A 19,550-nucleotide genomic window follows, 5' to 3' on the forward strand; every position below is an offset into this window, starting at 1 on the left:
TTAAGCAAAGACCTGCAATTTATTCTGTTTCCTGGACCTGGGTAAGAAGGAGTCAGTATGATCTGTCCACGCGAGCCACTCTAAGCCAACCTTAACAACATATGTATGCATTTATTTCATTTTCACACCACCCCAAAAGCCAAGTTCTCAGGGAAGTTAACAAAAGTTAACATCAAACAAACATTAAAAAGACACACACATTAATTTAAAAGAGCAAAACCAAAATAGCAATTACAATATAACATATAGCAACTAGACAGTCATCTGAGTGGGATTGTTGCAAATTGCAGCACCCCAAAACACCCCAAAAGTAGTTGGCCAGAGGGAGGCTACATAGTAAAAACACCACAGTTATACTGTCCCAGAAGGAAGGGGGGATAAGAACAAAATGAACTTTGTGGAATCCACAGCTAACAAGCTAGCCTGACCTCAAATACAGTAATCAAAGGGACAGTGGACACTGGTTCTAGCCGCCATGAATGTTGCAAATGTGCAAGGAGTAAGAACATGGCAAGCCTGTGTGAATCTCCAGCAGATAAGAAATAAACATGGGAAATGTCTGGTCCTTGACAGAAAAAAGATTCTTTGAAGCTAACAACAGTGGGGTGTGGCTACATCAATGTATTTATACATTAGATGAGTATTAGGTGACCTAATTGCTTACCTAGGGTATAAACACATGTACCGGGATGCAACTTGAGACACTGCTTTGGGTTGAACATCCCCTTTTGTCTCTCTTTATTCTATAGTGCACTAGAATAAACCTGGTTTTGGCTCTAAGTCTCATCTCAGGATCCTTCTGACTTGGGTCTGGGGTCCACCCAGGTTTGCCCTAGCTGTTGACTGGCTGAGTTCAGTAACAGGATGGTATAAATTTGTGTCCTGCAACAGCAGAAAGTTGGACCTGATGGCCTTCTTGGCCCCTGCAAACTCTACTATTCTATGATTCTATTCACATAGCACCTGGCACAAAGATAGTACAGCATACTGATTCTAAAGGCAAAGCCCTAAAATGGGAACATTTGCCAGAGTGCAGTAGTCTTGCTGTAGTTAGCCATATAATGGAAAGGGGGAAATGGTCATTGGTCTGGAGGCTGTCTCCTCTCCAAAAATGGAAAATGAGGGCTACCATTCCAAAGTACTTCTTAGGAAATCTGTATCAATCTTCTCTACCTATCTCTAGCTGCAAATTTGCTATGCCTTTAAGAACTGCTGTGAGATACACCTTAAAACGGAGCTGTAGGAAGAGGCATGAGACTCAAATATATTGGGCTTCCCCAAGCTGGGGCATACTGGTAGTTGTAGTCTAAAACATCTGGAAGGCATTAGGTACAGGAAGGCTGTTATGTTGTCTGCCTCCTAATGACTGATGGGAATATAAGAGTCTCCAGAATAGCACCTCAAACAGATTTCACAACCAGTGGATGGTAAAATAAATGCCAAAACACATGCCTGATGCACAGTTGATTCCTTCCAGCACTGAGCTGTATGAAACTATTTATTTGGTACAATTGAGAGACTAAAATATGCCCACGTGTGCGATGTATCAAACATCCAGGCTTCTCACTGTTGTTATCCCATTGTTTACTTTTCCAAGCATGGCTAAACAGTTATGCAAGAAGGTCAATCAAATAACCTTTTCCCTATTTACATATAATGGGAAGTTTGACAATTCGACTTTCAAAGCAAGAAAAAACATTCCAGCACTGAGAACAGAATTCCACCGAATGCTTTAAGTGTGACAGATGCCGTCACAGTAATTGCCAATCAGCCCATACACAGCAGCTGAAAACACAAAATACATCACTTTGATCTCCCCAGCTCAAACTGCATTTCACAATCAAGAAATCTGTGCCATTTACAGAAGCTGTCCACCATGCTCTTAAATTTGAAAAGATGCTTTTTGTTAAAACTGTGTATGGTTTTTCATAAGCAGAAGTGTGATAACTTATTCAAAACCATCTATAAGATACTACAGATCAAAAAGTAGAAGCAAGCATTCCTTCCTTATGCAACAAATTACATCTCAATTTCTTCAAGGACAAAGCTCATTACACAGAATGCTTAACTTAACCTTACTGCTAATTTAGTGAATATTTAAATTTATTAAATTAGCACTTTGAGAAGTTATATATAAAATTTCAGCTGATTTTTTGAAAGTGTAGGAAGTAGCCTACTTACATTTTGCAGGCAGGTCATAGCCACAAGTGATTTTTGCTTGTCCAGTTTGACAACCACCCAGGTTGCGACATTCAGCATATAGGCAAGGCCCAGCTGCTCTATGTATGCAGCCATCAACTACAAGAAAAAAAGAACATTATTTTTTTGAGCACCTAGATTTTTTTCATGGGTTTCAAAAGGATGGGGCAGAGCAAAAACAGCTCCCAAAGATTATACTAACCTTTGGATGTTATTAACCTGACTCCAATACCATTGTCACATGGGGGTTTGATATTCTCTAAAATGAGGCAGCAGGGGTTTTGACCTCCCTTCACATACACACTTAAACAAGGGTGGGGAGAAGGTTCGCTTGAAATGAAAGCAGAGCTGCAGTCAAAGCAGTCTGGCACTGCTCCCATTTGCTGCAGGATGGCCCAACGGAAATAACAATATGGGGTATGTAACAGTCTTCCAGGGGATTCTTGTAGGGAAAGATGGCTGCTCCCACTGGGCAAAGCTTTTAGCCTTGCTTAATAAATGGAGGGGAAACAAAACTATCTCCACCTCATGTTTCTGATAGACACTCTCCCAGCTGAAATTTAATAGATTTTGGACATCCCTCAAAAGTCATCAGAAGTATATGCATCTGTGCATATATACACAGGAGTCTGCAAGACATTGAATGCCCTGCAAAAGTGAGGGAGGGAGGAGAGATTCAGTCCCCCTGCTGGAACCTGAACACATTGTGCAGCTACAGGCATTTACTGTGATCACTGGCTATGGATGCACATATAAATAGAAAGATGCTGAGAATATATATAAAGGAATTATCACAGTACAATCTTGTCATGTTCATGTTCCTGATTATTTACTTAGCCAGTTACCAAGTGAGAGTAAAATTTGGTTTTGTTGTTATTAAAAGACAGTGAGAAAATGAAAGCATAATTCAATATTACTTTGTGGATACTATCTAATTCCTTTGGGTTAGTTGCTGGGATATTAAATGTTAGAAATAAATTACATAAATAACAATATTCCACTAAATTGCTTAGTACTTCCCACATCATAAAGTCTTTTAATGCAGAACAATTTGCACATCACACCATCTTTCCTTGAACTTCATTCACATTACTAGTGCAATATTCTAAACATTTAATCATTTACATCATAACAGCTGCGATTGTAATATCAGCTAAAAGTTGCTGGTGCAGTTCTTAGTGCTTATTGCCCTCAAGAGCCTAGAAGAAAAATATCAGAAGTGGAAAAATAGGTGAAAATAAAAGAACATGAAAAGTTATTATAACCTATTCACAAACAAACAGAGATTTTCCCACCACCACTACTGAATTCAGAAAAGAAACATTAAATCCAATTTCAATAACACAGTTGATATTGTAAGTCATCACACCAGTGCAATGCTAATAATTTGTTATAAGAAACCATATGTTCTCTTCATACATTGAGATTATGGCAGCACACTCCATTCTACAATGGAGCCGTATTTGACATTTCTTGCCACTGCCCCACTGATCAGTTGCTGCTTCAACTCAGCTCCTGAGCTACCACCATTTCCTGCCACCACTCCAAACTATGTATATTATTATTATTATTATTATTATTATTATTATTATTATTATAACATTTCTATGCCGCCCCTTGCCGAAACCTCGGGGCGGCTTACAACATGATAAAATACATTGAAATACAATAGTACATAATATGATCACAGAAGGGATTTAAGCCACAGTAGCTTATTTCCTCTCTCCTGTATGCCAGTCACATGCTGGAGCTTGAGGATTTGCATAAATATCTTCAACAGTGCAGCCTGTCATGTTGCCTGTTGCCCTGGTAATCCCCAACCCACGACACTTGTTGTTAAACCAACCCACTCACCCCTTTTGCCATGGGTTGTGAGCGGTCCATTAAGCCAATAGCCCATCTCCTGGGTTCGTACAACATGACAAGCTATGGTGATTGTGCAAGACTGGTCAACATCTTGGCACTGGCATGCATTCTGTGGCATTTTGTGGAAAAAAAGAAAATGGCTGATAACCAAGAGCTGCCAGTTATGACCCCTCTGTGACTATGCCCAAGGGCCCTGTCAGTCCTTCAGCAAGCTCTGCGGGGGATTTTCAGAGTGAAATGTGTGAGGCATGAACCCTATTATAGCTAGACACTGCAACAGCTTCCTAAATGTTAGTCAGATACATCTTTTCTTTTTTTCTCTCTCCTTGTAATCCTAGTGGAGCCAAGCAATTCTGCTGTGATGGGTTGTTTTTGGTCTAAGTGTACACACACATGCTCACACACACTTTTGAACAGCTAACATGAGTGGAGACTTGGGTAGAGTCCAAAGGATAAGGAGTAGAGCCTGATGTCTTCAAGGCCTTCCGGGGTTAATGTAGAACACCCAACCTATTTTCCTTGCCACACAACAGGAAAACTGAACTGCAGTTGTATGTGATTACAATGTGTAGGTGTACTGTGTATTTTTCTTGTGTTACTTAGAGTCACATTTCATGCCAGTTGGAAGTCTACAAAGAGTGCAAGAAAATGTGGAAATTGACAGCACTGCTGCAAAAGAGAAGGAAGCTCTTTAAGCAAGTGAAAACTTCTGCTCACTGCTAATTTAACTTTTCTGCTCCTGCCAATATGTCTTTAAAGTTAAATGTGATGCTTAAGTGTAATGTGAAGTGGCACCCTGGCTCAGGAATGGTTAGGAAGAGGTTAACCTGGTAACAGTTAAATGTTATAAATTACCAGGCCAGCTCAGTGGACATCTGGCGCCCAAGGTCTTAAAAGTCATCCTCCTCCCTTTGTCATGTAGTTTGGGGAGTTACCAGAAATTATGGTCTCAAGGATACTTGAGATACTTGAGATAACTGGAATGTCTGGAAATGAATGACACCTAGAATAGATGATGGGCCATCACACCATGGGTCTGCTGACCAGTGACCGGGGTGGGTGGGATAAAGGCCATGGTGCAGAAAGATCCTTGGTTCCCTTTTCAGGCTCCCATGCTGTGGCTTGCTGCTTCTGTCGATTAACATGGTGAAGCCCTGCATGTTATGCCTTGTCTGAAGGTAGAGTCTTTCTGCCTAGCTAAGGCTAGGGTTAGCTTTGTTGTCTTTCTGTCTGAGTGGGTTTTAGGCCTCTCAAGGCCTTGAATTTTAGTGTGCTCGGTTTGCTGTAAACTGTGCTTTTGCTGCTGTCCAACTTTTCATTCCCTTTGCCCTCTTCCCAATTCTATTCCTTTTATCTTGCATGTTTCTGTACCTTCCACACCTACGTTTTATCCTTTTAAAATAAAAGGATAAAAGCTTGGGTTGTCGTGTGCTAAATCCAGTATCTGGTCTGGGTTGCCTGGGACTAGAGAGTTTCTGGGCAGGATTTTGCCCAGTTGTCTGAGGAATTTATTGTTTTTTTATTTAAAACTTTTATATGCCATCCCTTATGCATGGCATCTCAGGACAGCTTACAATCATTAAAACGAAAACACAATAAAACAACCATATCAATATAATAACAAATAACCAGAAAATATAAATTAAATAAGTTAAATAAAAAGTGACTGTTGACCATTAACATTATTAGTTTTTAAAATAACAATTAAATAAAAAGGAATGGGGAACCCCTGCCAGCTTTCCATTACAATAGGCTTCAGTGTAACCAAACTCAAGAATATCTCTTTGCATGTGCAGGTAAGGCTGGCAGCATCACCTGAAAGCCAGCATTTGAGCTTCAAAAAAGCTAACATAGATTTGCACATGCTGCTTTCATGCAAGTTCAAAATAGAGTTCAGAAAAGGAAAGCCCATTAATGTCCCATCCAAATCACCCCAAAACTTTAAATTAAATTGTACACCTTCCCAGGTCATCCTAATAAATTCTTCAATTAATTTACCCACAATTTAACCAACTAATTTCAGCTCATTTTTTTCAAAATCATTCTTTTCTATTAATTACCCCCATTCTTCAATAACCCTATATTTAGCCAATGGATTTCAACTGAGTGACTGGGATGCAGCCACAGAATTTCTGTTTCCCACTCCACCCCACAAAGAATGTTCTTCCCAAAAAAGACCTCCCCACTAGAGATTAGCATAAAGCAGGTGGGCCTTATTATGGGATGAGCTGGATGGCAGGTGCTCCATCTTTCTCCTCCACCAACAAAGCAAGTGGGCAAAGGCAAGCCAGCAGCTGCTGCACCATGCTGATAGAACCCTTTTCTCTGAAATTGCTGGCTTAGAGCCCACCACCTCTGTCCCAGAAAACTCAAGTCCCAGTCCAGCAGCTGAGCATGCCCACTCCTAGCTGCTCTCTACTCTGCCACACTGCACATAAACTGACACCAGAGGTGCCCATTTCCATTTTAATTTCCTTTCAAGGGATGCTATCTGGAAGAAAGGCTGGCTGCTCCCATCTAGGGAAAACCATCTCCACCTCTGCACAGTGTCCCTCAAAAAGTACTAGAAATTGCTAGGTTGGCATCTGGGCTTCCTGGGGAGTGGAACGCAGGCACTAAAAGTGGGCTGGTACAGAGTCCCAGTCTATCCAGTAAACTGCACAAAATGTAAATTGAGTCCAAAAGTTTGGCCCTAGTTGGAGCCACTGGCAATCAGTTGGCCAGGAACTGGTATATCTGGACCCCCTGTTGACAATGGTTGTGCACACAACATGGCCATGTATTTTATGAAGACCCTGAGGGTAGTTGAAAGTCCAAAGAGTAAAACTGAAAATTGGAACATCTCTCTCCTGACATGGAAACACAAAAAATGTCTATGAGAGGATGCTATAGAAACATGGAAATAAGCATCATTTAGGTCCATGGATGCAAACCAATCACCCCATTGGAAAGGGGGCAGAATGGCCTGCAAAGTAACCATGTGGGATTTTTAGGGTGAAATGAAAAAGTTAAAGTCTGTCAGGTCCAGGATTGGATGAAGCCCTCCACCCCATTTTGCTACCATGAAATAATGTGAGAATCACCTGTGATGAGCAGATAAAGTGGGATCTGCTAGATTGTCTTCCTCGAAAGGAGTGAATGAATCTCTTCTAACAGTGCTGGAGATGTAAGTGTTGCACTCATGGTACTGTTGCCCAAACAGGCCAATTCGTGTTCTGGTGTGCGTGGACCCAGTAACACACCATGTGGTGAAGATTTTTTAAGGTTTATTCTCAAGAACAAAACAGCTGCCAACGAATCGTTCCAGTTTGGTGTGCCCCAAGTGGTCCTCGGAGTGCCCTTTTACACATTGTTCATTGAAGGGCTACATGTAACACAGTTAGCCCCTTCTAATGGTCCATTCTATACAAAGGTATAGCTGCAAGGGTGTGACTTTTCCCACCTGCATACCATAGTTAGCTGGCATTAGTCCCAGTGACACTGAAATGTAGATGTGCCTCCCAAAATAGTCCAAACAGCATCTCTCTGTATCAGAGGCGGTGGAGTGCTGGCAATGCAAAAGCAGGTTGCTTACCTGTAACTGATGTTCTTCGAGTGGCCATCTGTGCAGTCACACATATGGGTTCTGCGCCTGCGCAGTGCCTTTGGCCGGAAGATTAACAGCTAACGGTTTTTTGGCGGGGACTCTGCTCCCCCTCCCCCCTAGCAGTATATAAGGAGCAGAGTGACCGCCATTTTCAGTCTTTGAAAGACCGACGTTCGGTTTCTTATAACATTGCACATTAGTACAAGAAGGGTAAAAATAGCGGTACGAGCTATAGGAGAGATTATAATATTTAAGTAAAAATAATCGAACCACCCATGACACCAAGAGGGGTCGGAGGGTGGGTTGTGTGACTGCACAGATGGCCACTCGAAGAACATCAGTTACAGGTAAGCAACCTGCTTTTCTTCGTCGTGGCCTCTGTGCATCACACATATGGGTAGAATAACAAGCTTACCCCAACCGGAGGAGGGAGGTGTCATTATCGAAGGACAGACGAAAGTACAGCTCTGCCAAAAGAGCAATCCTGTCTGGCACGGACATCTAGCCGATAGTGTTTGGCAAAGGTGCACGGGGTAGACCAAATGGCCGCCTTGCACACGTCCTCTATCGGAACTCCCGATGCAAAGGCTGAAGAGGCAGCGACAGCTCTTGTGGAGTGGCCTGTTGGAGTAGACGGTAAATCCAACTTGGCGAGCTGATAAGCTAGGACAATTGTATTAACTATCCATTTCGAAAGGCGCTGAGAGGTAACTGGAGAACCCCTGTCGCGCTCCGAATACTTCACAAAGAGTCTATTTGAATGCCGAAAGGATTCAGTCCTGGATCTATAGAAGGCTAAGCAGCGGCGAACGTCCAGCATATGTAAAGATCTTTCTATTGGATTCGATGGGACCGGAAAAAACGCCGGTAACACAATTTCCTGTTGCATATGGAAAGAGGTAGCAACCTTCGGCAAAAAAGACGGATCCATGCGAAGAACCACCTTTTCCTTGTGAAAATTTAGAAAAGGGGGATCCACTCGAAGAGCGCATAGTTCAGAGGATCTACGTGCTGAAGTCACTGCCACGAGGAAGGCTGTCTTCCAAGAAACAAGGCGTAAATCAATTGTCGCCATGGGCTCGAACGGTGATCGAGTTAGTGCATGTAGAACCACCGAGAGACTCCATGTAGGCATTAGGGATCTTACAGTGGGATTCAGATTATTTAAGCCTCTCAAAAATCTTTTTATTAGAGGTTGAGTAAAAAGGGAGAAACCATGTATAGCTCCTCTGTAGTGGGAGAGCGCTGCTATGTAAACCTTTATAGATGAAGGTTTAAGTCCAGACTGATGCAGTTCAAAAAGGAACTGAAGTATCTGTGAGACGGAGGCTGAGGAGGCTGGAAAAGAGTGTACATTGGCGAAGTTAGAAAATCTTTTCCATTTTGCTGCGTACGACTTCCTGGTAGATGGTCGTAGAGCAGATTCAAGAATATACTGCAGATCTGGGTGCAGGCTCTGCTGGGCAAGCGTAGTCGGAATAGTAGGCGGTGCCGATATCGATGCATTGCCCCGGGTCACCGTATCCGCCATGCGGTCAGTTTCAGGGATTGCAAGTCTGGGTGACGAACTGTGCCTTCCTTCTGGGTGATTAGATACGGGAGAAGAGGGAGTTGAAGAAAATCCTCCCTGGAAACTTGAAGGAGAGTTGGGAACCACGGCTGTCGTGGCCACCATGGAGTGATCAGTATTCCTGTAGCTCCTTCGTGAATAATCTTTGCAAGCACTCTCATGATAAGTGGGATCGGGGGAAAAGCGTAAAAAATCACTCCTGTCCATGGAATCATGAAAGCGTCGCCCAGGGAGTCCTGACCCACTCCCGCTCTGGAGCAATAGGTCCTGCACACTCTGTTCCCTTGAGTGGCAAACAGGTCGATGTCTGGTCGACCCCATCGGTGAAATAACCTGTTTCGAACCCGACGGTCTAACTCCCATTCGTGGGAGCGTGACATGTGTCTGCTCAGAAGATCGGCTTCCGTGTTGTTGGTGCCCGCAAGGTGAACTGCTAGAATAGTGATACCTCTGGGTATACACCAGTCCCAAATCTGCATGGCGAGACGTGCTAGCTTCCGGGATCGGGTTCCTCCTTGTTTGTTTAAATAAAAGACCGTCGCCACATTGTCGGAGGTCACCTGAACGATCTGATGGAGGAGCAGATCCTCGAAAGCTTGCAGTGCTTTGAAAACGGCAAGGAGTTCCAGAAAGTTGATATGATTCCTGCCGTCCCGATGGCTCCATCTCCCTTGGGTACTTAGATTGGAGCAGGTGGCCCCCCATCCCAGCAGTGACGCATCGGTACCTAGGGTTACTGTGGGGTACCGAGGTTGAAATGGAACGCCGACGGTTAAATTGGCTGAGTCTGTCCACCATAGCAGGGAGTGGAGAACTGAAGCCGGTAGTCGGATTCGTTTGGTAGGAGGGTCTATTTGTGGTCGAAACAGTTTGTTGAATAACAGTTGAAGGGGGTGTAGCCATAGTTTGGCATGAGGGACCACAGCGATGGCAGCAGACATGTGCCCCAAAAGGCTTTGAATAGATCGGGCGGAAACTGTTCTTGCTTGCCGAATTCGGGCAATGCGATGAACGATCGCATATCGTCTGTCTCGAGGAAGGAAGGCTCTTGCCGACCTCGAATCCAGTCGAGCTCCGATAAAATCGATCACCTGCGTAGGGACAAGGGAAGATTTCCGTCGGTTAATGCAAAGTCCAAGGTCGTGCAACAGAGCGCATGTAAGTTCAATAGCAGACGCCAGTGCAGCTTCCGTATCGGCAACAAGCAACCAATCGTCAAGGTACGGGTAAATTCGAATCCCGCACAGCCGGAGGTGTGCACACACAGGGGCCATACACTTCGTGAAAACTCTTGGTGCCGTGGCCAATCCAAATGGTAGAACGTTGAATTCATAAACTTTCTGGTCTACCGCAAAGCGTAGGAAACGCCTATAACTTGGGTGTATAGAAATATGGAAATAAGCGTCCTTTAGATCTAATGAAGCGAACCAATCCCCTCTCCCCAGCAGCGGAAGAATACTTTGAAGCGTGGTCATCCGAAACTTCTTTGGTGTAATGAATTTATTAAGAGCTCTCAAGGCCAGTATTGGTCTAAGACCTCCATCACGTTTCGGAACCGTAAAGTATCTGGAATAGAATCCATGGAGTCCTTCCGATAACGAGAGGCGACGAATAGCTCCCTTAACGAGAAGTTGTTGAATCTCGTGTAAAAGCACCAAAGAAGGCGTAGTATATCGAATAGGACTCGGAGATGGCACAACATCGAATTCGATTCCATATCCGTGCTGGATGATAGATAATACCCATCCATCAGATGTGATTGACTCCCAAATGGAGAGTCGACTCTTCAGTCGATCCCCAAATGAGAGGGGGAAGGGTAAAGATGGGAGGAGAGGAACGGTTCGCTCATAATGCCAACGATGTCGCCTGTCCGTAGCAAATCTACGGCGGCCCTGTTGGAAGCGTTGGGGTGGTTGCTGCCTGCGGCGCTGGTGATGTTGTTGCTGTTGTTGTTGCCGAAGCGGAAATTGCGAATGGTATTGCGGGCGTGACCATGACCACTCACGTCTAGGTAAAGATTTTAGCTCCATACGACGAGCGGTCATGCGGGACTCGTGACTCTTCTTCAGTTTTACTGTCCGTTCTTGCGTGGAAGAGACCGGATCCGTCGAACGGCATTTCTTCAATTCTCCGCTTCATTTCTTCAGGGAAGTTTCAATTACGCAACCAGGCGTGTCTGCGGAGGGAAATGGCCCCGACCAGCGACCTCGAATCCGAGTCTACGTGGTGCCTTGCAGTGGAAAGCTGTTGCACAGCGACTTGCATCGCTTCTTTAACAAAGGTTTTTGCAAGTTCACCTTGGTTTCCTGGCATCGTATCTATGATGGCATCTAGGCGTTGCATCAAAAAATATTGGTAACGCGCCAGGGTGGCCTCATAATTAGAGATCCTTAATCCTAGGCCCGATGCTGCGTAGACTCGACGGGCAAGGGAATCAACCTTTCTGCCCTCCTTATCTCTAGGCGAGGTATATCCGCGGGCCTCCCAACCCTGCGATGATTCCACCACAACCGAATTTGGTTTTGGGTGGCGGAGGAGAAACGGGATGTCTTCCTCTCGCACCCGATACATGGACTCATATTTCCGTGAAGTCGGTTGCGGCAGAGCTGGGAGGTCCCATGGTTGGGTCATTGCCTGTCTTAAAGTTGTAATAAGCGGCAAGGCAATGGATGTGGATAGCTCGCCTCTAACAACATCATGAAAGCGGGCCGTGCTCGGTCCCGGCTGGTGATGGGTTTGTATATCAAGCGATCTCACTAATCTGGCCATGAGATCGTTGAATGACATATAGGGTTCATCAGGTGATCCCGGTCCCTGTGACGTAACTGCCGCATCCGGTGAGGTTGAATCAGCCTCAGACTCTTCAGATTCCATCCAGTAAGGGGGGGACACATTGGAGGAAGATTCAGCCGATGACCCCGATCTGCCACGTTCTCTAGATGGGGCATTCGGGGCATCTCTGGGAGTCGAATGGAAACGCTCCCGGTGGGCTGGTGGCGAGGATCGTTCCCTGGTCGGGAAACAGCCTGCAGAGTCGTACTCTGCTCGTCTCGGAGCGGAGGAGTATCTGGATTGATACCAATCGTCAGATCTCGCATCCGAGGAACGGCTCCTACGGCTTTTTGGAGGGGAGATGGCAATATCAGTATCCATCTGTACCAACGGCATTGGGGTTGGTGATCGAGCTCTGGGTGGAGAGTCTCTTATTTCCCCATCAGAGATGGAGCCCCTCCTCGATTCCATGACGGGTTCGACAGCCAGCCGGCGTGGTGAAGCCGGTGGGGTGACCCTCATAGCCTCCTGGATGTTCGGTACCGAGGGAGTCGGTTCCGAGACCGGTATCGGGATCAAAGACGAGACTGCGTCTGAATGGCATTGTTTTGCCTGCTCAGGGTTCCTCGGCTTTTTAGCCGGTTTGCTCGTCTTGTCCTTCTTGGCCCTCTTAAGCACAGGGTGTTTATCTAAATCACCGTGCTTTCTTTTCTCCTTTTGTTTCCTCAGCAGGGAAACAGGCTGGTCGGCCATAGCATGTGCACCTTCCTGAGAGGAGCGTAAAGGCGGAGCAATGGAGGAGGCCGGGCATTGCGGCAACTCAGCCGAAGTTGGACGGCCTTCGGGTGGGGCCACAACAGTGGACTTAGCCACCAGGCGGTCAGATTGGAGAAGGGCCTGATCCCATAGGAGTTTTCGAAGGCGGTTCTCTCTCTTTTTCCTCGCCTGTTTTGAGAAGGCCAAACAATGGCCGCACTTATCGGTTCTGTGCCCCTCCCTTAAACAAAGGAGGCACAGATCATGCGGATCTGCTGCGGGCATTTTCGAGCCGCATTTTCCGCATTTGCGGAACGCCGCCCTTTGCGCCATCGTAGAAATTTGAAGAGAAGAAGATAGTAAAGCGGGAAAGTAATTTTTTTTTTTTTTTTTAGGAACGATAAGAAGAAGAAAAAATAGTGCACGTTAAGAAATATAAGTGAAGTAGTAACAACAAGAGCAAGGAATACAACTTGTAAGAGAAAGGGCAAGATTTTCGAACAAGGAACGAGGTAAGTGATAAATCTTAGCGAGAGCGAAGCGGCACGAGGCACAGCGAACGGCAGTCGCAAAGACTGAAAATGGCGGTCACTCTGCTCCTTATATACTGCTAGGGGGGAGGGGGAGCAGAGTCCCCGCCAAAAAACCGTTAGCTGTTAATCTTCCGGCCAAAGGCACTGCGCAGGCGCAGAACCCATATGTGTGATGCACAGAGGCCACGACGAAGAACTTCCCTTGCCCCTACTCAATATCATCAAGTTTAGCTTCAGGTAATGAAAGAGGAAGGCTTTATCCTTCTCCTGAACATGGTACATTCCCTCCTAACCATTTCAACACCAGGCCCATGGATGAAGGAGCCTTCCAAGACTGTTGGGTGGTGTGCAGAAGTGTAGGTAGGAAGGGATGGTGGCTGGGAAGAAGTCCTCAGTCCACATGGCATCAAAGATTGGGTCCAATATTTTCTCTCACTGAAGCTGCATCTGGATTTCATGCTTTGGATTTGCTGCCCATTGCAACATGAAAGATACAAGCAGGCCTGTCTGTTCAAGGTAGACTCATTTTCAGAATGGTGCTTTTGATGCCATCCAGAGGAGGCAGAAAAAGCAAGAGAGAAAAATAGAGGAAGACTAAAGAGTGGCAAGTAGATAAGGGAAAATGAAGAGGGTTTATTTTGTTGGTATACTTTCATTTATTTATATGAAAGTAAGGAAAGGGATAAGGAAAAAAACATATTCAAGGGATCTGAAAAGAGAACAGAAGATGCTTAGAAAAAGTAGAATTTGAGAAGAAAACACTCTGAGGAGGAGGAGGAGGACGACGACAACGTATTTCCTGAGGTACCAAAGGCAGTTGAAGAACAACTGAGGGAAATGGCATTGGCCCCTCCCTTGTATATAAATGCCAGGATGGGGGATGGGTTCCCGCCAAAATGCTCTTAGCTATTGAATCATCCCGGTAGCAGGCTTCATGCAGGCACAGTGCCCATATGTGTGATGCACAGAGACCATGAAGAACATAGGATGTTACCTGAATGCTAAGTATAATCCCTACTCCAGGATATGTTGCTGACCATTGGTAAGCTCATTAATTAGGGTCCATGCATTGTTCAATACAACTTACTTGATTGCTTTGCTAAACAGCAGGACTGGTGTGCTGACACATTATACTATTTGGATGATCTCCATATTGTAGGATGTAAGGTTGCACTTTTGAAAACTGGCTTTGCTCAAAATAATATAAAAGGCTAGCAGAAGAATACCCCACAACCAGAATACTACTACCACTACTATATTCTGCCCAATAGCTGAAGTTCTCTAGGTAGTTTACAACTATGCAGCACAGGTATACTATCTAGTGCAATGAGTTCCAGCTGTGTTAATCAAGATGCCACATAAGGCTTTCAATGAGCACTGTCTGCCTGGTCAATTCTAATATGGTCTGCCTATTACATCAAAAAGGTCTGGCCACGTCTTCTTATTAGGCATTATACCAACGGACATTAGTAAACAAGAAATGTATTTGATTTTACATGTAATTACTGCGGCGAGGATTGCATTTGCTCAACACTGGAAAAGTGAAGAACTACCCACAGACAAACTGATTCTAGAAAAGATTTTGGACTATGTGGAAATGGATAGATTGACTTTATCACTGAAGGAGAAAGACGATACTGACTTCTATCAAACTTGGAACTCTTTTTATTATTGGCTAGAGAAACGGGACTTCGCATAGATTTAAATATGTTTTTAAGTTATCATAAACGGAATAAGAAAGGTGTGGGGGCTGACCCAGCAGGCCCGATGTTTTTGATGATTGATGTTTTTAGTTTTTCTTTACTTTTAGGATTATAATGTCAAATAAAACTTACTATTAAAAGAAAAAAGGTCTGGCAATGAGTTCTTCAGAAAAAAAATGTGTCTCACTTACCCAAAACATAAAGGGGTAAGATGTCAAGATGTCAGGCATGTTAAGATTTGTGGTTCTGGAACTCTGTGTTGATTTTCTTTGCTGCTGATTTTTTTTAACCCTTTTTCCCCTTTGTGCTCTGGAATTAACCCTTAAGACAAGCTTCCCCAACATGCCACCTTGCAGATATGCTGAACTACAGGGGCTGGCTGGGGCTGCAAGGAGTTAGAATGCAACACTTCTGGAGGACCTCCAGGTGTGGAAAGTTTCTCTTAAACTAATATTTTTAGTTTAAAGATTAGTTTAAACTAATCAATGTGCTAATCTGCACAAAATTAACATAGAACTTGGACATACTTCTGGAGAGAGATGCCAAATTTGGGGATTTGTAATTAGCAGAAGCTATTTCAATCTCTTTTGAGATGCTTTTTCTAGCATACAATCAAATGGAAGGAAGGGATTGAAGAAGATCACACTGGAAGCTGCTGACCTAGTAACATTAAGTGTACAGTCCATCACTGTTGCTAAAGCTAGTAGAAACAGAGGGTCTATCTTTTATTAGGCTTGAGAAACTGCACACTTTGATGTGTTTCATGCCTTTGTTAGCTTTCAAGCAGCCTAAATCTGAAACACACACACACACACACATAAATGATTCCTTTTAATACTCAAATTTCATCCTGAACCTGTCTCATTAAATTTACAAGATGCTGTTCTGAAGAGTATTTTAATCATCACAGGCAAGCACAATTATAGAATTGTATTTTCAAACCTCTCCATTTGAAACATTCAGTCTTTTCCACCATAGTAATAAATGTACAAAATATGTGGTTATGCCACTAAAATTCTGATTGCCAAGAAGTGGCAGTGTGACTTTCCCACCTATTGTTACATAATAGTTACATAAATTATGGGATACATAGCACTAATAGAGAAATTGACAAGCTTTATAATCTTGGAAGAGAACAAAAGCGATAAATTTCCAAAGAAATGACATTTTGTTCATTATTGTAATGCCTATGATGTAGATGTAACAGAAAAGTTCTTCGCAGGATGCTTTAGCAATAGGTAGATAAATAACTCAAAAGGAATTTTAAACACATATGTGTGTGTGCATGTGCGTGCACACACACACAAATTATAATTTAAAGGGTGGCTGCTAGTACACAAGCTTTAAGCTACATTATATTTTTAAAGTGGAATAGTAAAAATTACATCCTTGTAAACCGATTAAGAATTCACACCTAGTTCAAAACATGCCCTGCAAAGTGGGATTGTGCTTGCCTGCTGCCATTTTGAACTTGCTTGATGTTCACTTGCTGGGCCTGTGCAATTAGGGGCCATTAGGCATTGAGTCCAGTGCAGGACCAGGACATTTTGCTGTAGATGGTGAAGGAGAAATTGACACACTCCTCCATTCCACATATAAAGTTGACTGGACTGGCAGCGGAATCTTTCTTCAACACTGACAATGGGATAGCATGTGCAGGCAGCAAGCAAGCATGGGAGTGCAGGATAGGCCATTTCACACACATTCTCCCCTCAAATATTTTACTCCTCCTAGCACTCATTGCCTGAAGCAATAGCTTCATTTTCCCTAATGACAGAGCCAGCTCTAATGGAGTCTGAGACTTACAATTTTTGATCCTGCTTTTGAGGGTGAAGAGATTGGGCCTGTGTGTCAGGTCCCACTTTGTATTATTTTTTTATTCCTAGTTGTTTATTTCCCACTTTTTTATCCTCTTGTTAGGAACCAAAGGCAGTTTACACAGATCTCCTGCACTCCATTTGATCTTCACAAAAACATCCCTGTGTGGTAGATTAGGCTGATGGCTGGTCCAAAGTCATTCAGTGAGCTTCACGGCCAAGCAGGGACTAGCACCTGGATCTTCCAAGTCCCCAGATCAACGTGCTAACCAAACAGCAGTGCCTCTTATTTACACTGTACACCCAGTGCATGGATGTCAAACAAGGGGCAGAGCTAGATGTGAACAGGACACTATCATTAATTAACCTAATCCTCCCTTAAACTAGTTCACATAATTTTATACAATGTAAGAACACTCAACACTTATTTAAGAGTAGAACTGGTATATCTGACCCCAGTTGCCAAATGGATGGTGTTGGGCTCCACACATCTAAACAGGGAAAGCCTTAACCCACCTCCCATTCAGGCAACTAGAAAGACATGACACATGCTGGCACACCAGCTGCGTTTTAGCCACAACTCACATGCCAAACTAACAACATGGTAAACCCTGGTCTGAAAATCAGAAGCTATTCTTTTCTTTGGAGGCAGTGAGCTGAGAGGGCTATCCTCACTCTGGGTGAAGACTGTGAATTTCTCCCTTTTGCAATCCTAAAGAGAAAATACAGATTGCACACTGGCAACACCTTCAAATAAAGCATAGGTTGCACACCCCATAAGGCCCAGTGGCATTCAGTGCCCCAGAACCCCCAGGCTTACTGGAGAACCTGATTAGCGGGAGGTCAAACCAATAATGTCTATTTACAGAAAGCTCCTAATACACGGCTATCTTGACATTCACATACTCAGAATAAGGAACTAGAATGTCAGATTGTGCCACATCAATGGAAACAGTCTATGACTTTGATTAGAAATATTTTCCCTCACCTGAAATTATGCCTTATATTAGAGAGATTGTTCTTGGGGCTATATTGGACAGCACAGTGCCTGTTGTGGTGGTGTGATGGGGGGGGGGGCTATATTGGCACTGTGGTATGGCAAATGCCTCTTTACTGCATATGATGTGGGCCAGTGGCTGCTCCCTTCTCGATAGACATTGGGCACATTAACTTTGCCTTGGATACCTCAATACAATATAAACATGTCCATGAATTAAACTCTATTACCACAGTACAAAAATTATCAACTGGTCAAAAGCAGTGGACTCTCCAGGCTCTCTTGGTGGCTAACAGATTCTTAATACAGGGGCAGAAGAACAAGATACCCCCTCAGGCATACAGTGGGTTGAGATGTCATAGCACTTGCCTCCATTGAGAAAATACTTTACCAAAGACCGCTTTTACTTGACAAACATTCCAACATATTATCAGCATATCTTACCCTGTATAAATAAGTTGAACCAGGAGTCATTTTATAAGGATTTAGATTTTATATTTTATTGCTATCCTCTTCATCATAATCATCATTGATAATATTTGTTTTTCCTCATTTTAAGTAATTTATTTATGAGACAAAAAAGAATTGTGTGAATTTGGTAATATTTGGAAATGTAGAGAGTAATCAGAATTCTGAATATCAATAAACATTTGATGACTTCTGAGTGGTTGAATGCAGAAGTCAACAAACTCAAAAAGTTCCAATAGCAAAAAGAAATTCAAACTGAATCCAGAGTAGGCTTGTGTGTAAGTTTTAACAAAGAATTCTAATTTATTCCTAACCCACTGAGAAAAAGAACGTGTGTAGTTACAAGAACAAATCAATTTCTGAACATTTTCGTTACTAGAAACAGACAAATATTAAGGCATATGTTAGAAAATGATATGAACTTAACAAGAAAATGTGGTTCTGAAGTGAGCCATGTTATAGCTGTTTCTCCAATTTCAGCACAGTCTGATTCTTTTCTGCACCATCCCAACCAATCCTATATTCATGGCTGCTCTCAGTCTAAACCTTGGCTTGCACATCTGAGGAAGATGACATCTAGAGCATTCAGTACTGAAGCCAGCACTGGTGCTAAATAAACATTGCACCAAATTAGTACAAGCAGAGCACTAATCTTAATGCAGAGGGGAAAAATAGAAATAGCTTTGTAAATGCTCCAGTGCTCGGAATCTGCAAGTAGAACATCCCGGCTGTCATCTGGAGATCCCAGCTGTCAGTTTAATGCTTCAGGACAGAAGAAGATTATACACCAGTTGCATTGCCCAACTTGTTCTTCGATCAGTCCTCTTGCTCACCTCCCTACCCATGGATTCCAAGCAGGAGGATTCCAGTTGTGTCCCATAGCAAGCAGGAAAGAAAGGTGGGTTAAGGAACCAGTGAGAGAACATAGCAGGAGACTCAGTGACTGCAACCATTAATTTGGCTTTTCCTTTAAAATGCCTTAAAAAGGACTTCTGGCTAAAACCCCAAACTCCTCTACTTACAAGAGGCTGTACTTCTTTCCATAGCAAATTTGCAGATGCATCTATATTGGTGGAGGGAGGGGGAATTGTAGCACTAGCATGATCAATGGCATGTGGAGCACAAGCAGGGAAGCAAACTGTTCCTTTTATCACTTTGATAATAATTGCTTAGGAGAAGATGCAAAGGCACAAACGATTGCTGGGGGATTTCTGCTTGAAGTATATTACAAACAATGAGTATAGCATTTAGATTTGTCAAAGAGTGCCTACGAAAAAACAGAA

General features: G+C 43.5%; 1 protein-coding gene across 6 annotated transcripts in view; it reads right to left on the reverse strand.

The window, feature by feature from the left end:
- The window catches only part of MACROD2 (mono-ADP ribosylhydrolase 2), a 920,410-nt gene that overhangs the window by 613,655 nt on the left and 287,205 nt on the right, over positions 1–19,550 (reverse strand). For all 6 annotated transcript variants that reach the window (XM_044454670.1, XM_044454671.1, XM_044454668.1 and 3 more), the window contains exon 5: positions 2,182–2,298. In XM_044454670.1, coding sequence (XP_044310605.1) covers positions 2,182–2,298 — 117 coding nt within the window. The remainder of the gene's footprint in view (positions 1–2,181; positions 2,299–19,550) is intronic.

Source organism: Varanus komodoensis, unplaced genomic scaffold (assembly GCF_004798865.1).
Source record: "Varanus komodoensis strain SLA01 unplaced genomic scaffold, ASM479886v1 scaffold7_3, whole genome shotgun sequence".
NCBI lineage: Eukaryota > Metazoa > Chordata > Lepidosauria > Squamata > Varanidae > Varanus > Varanus komodoensis.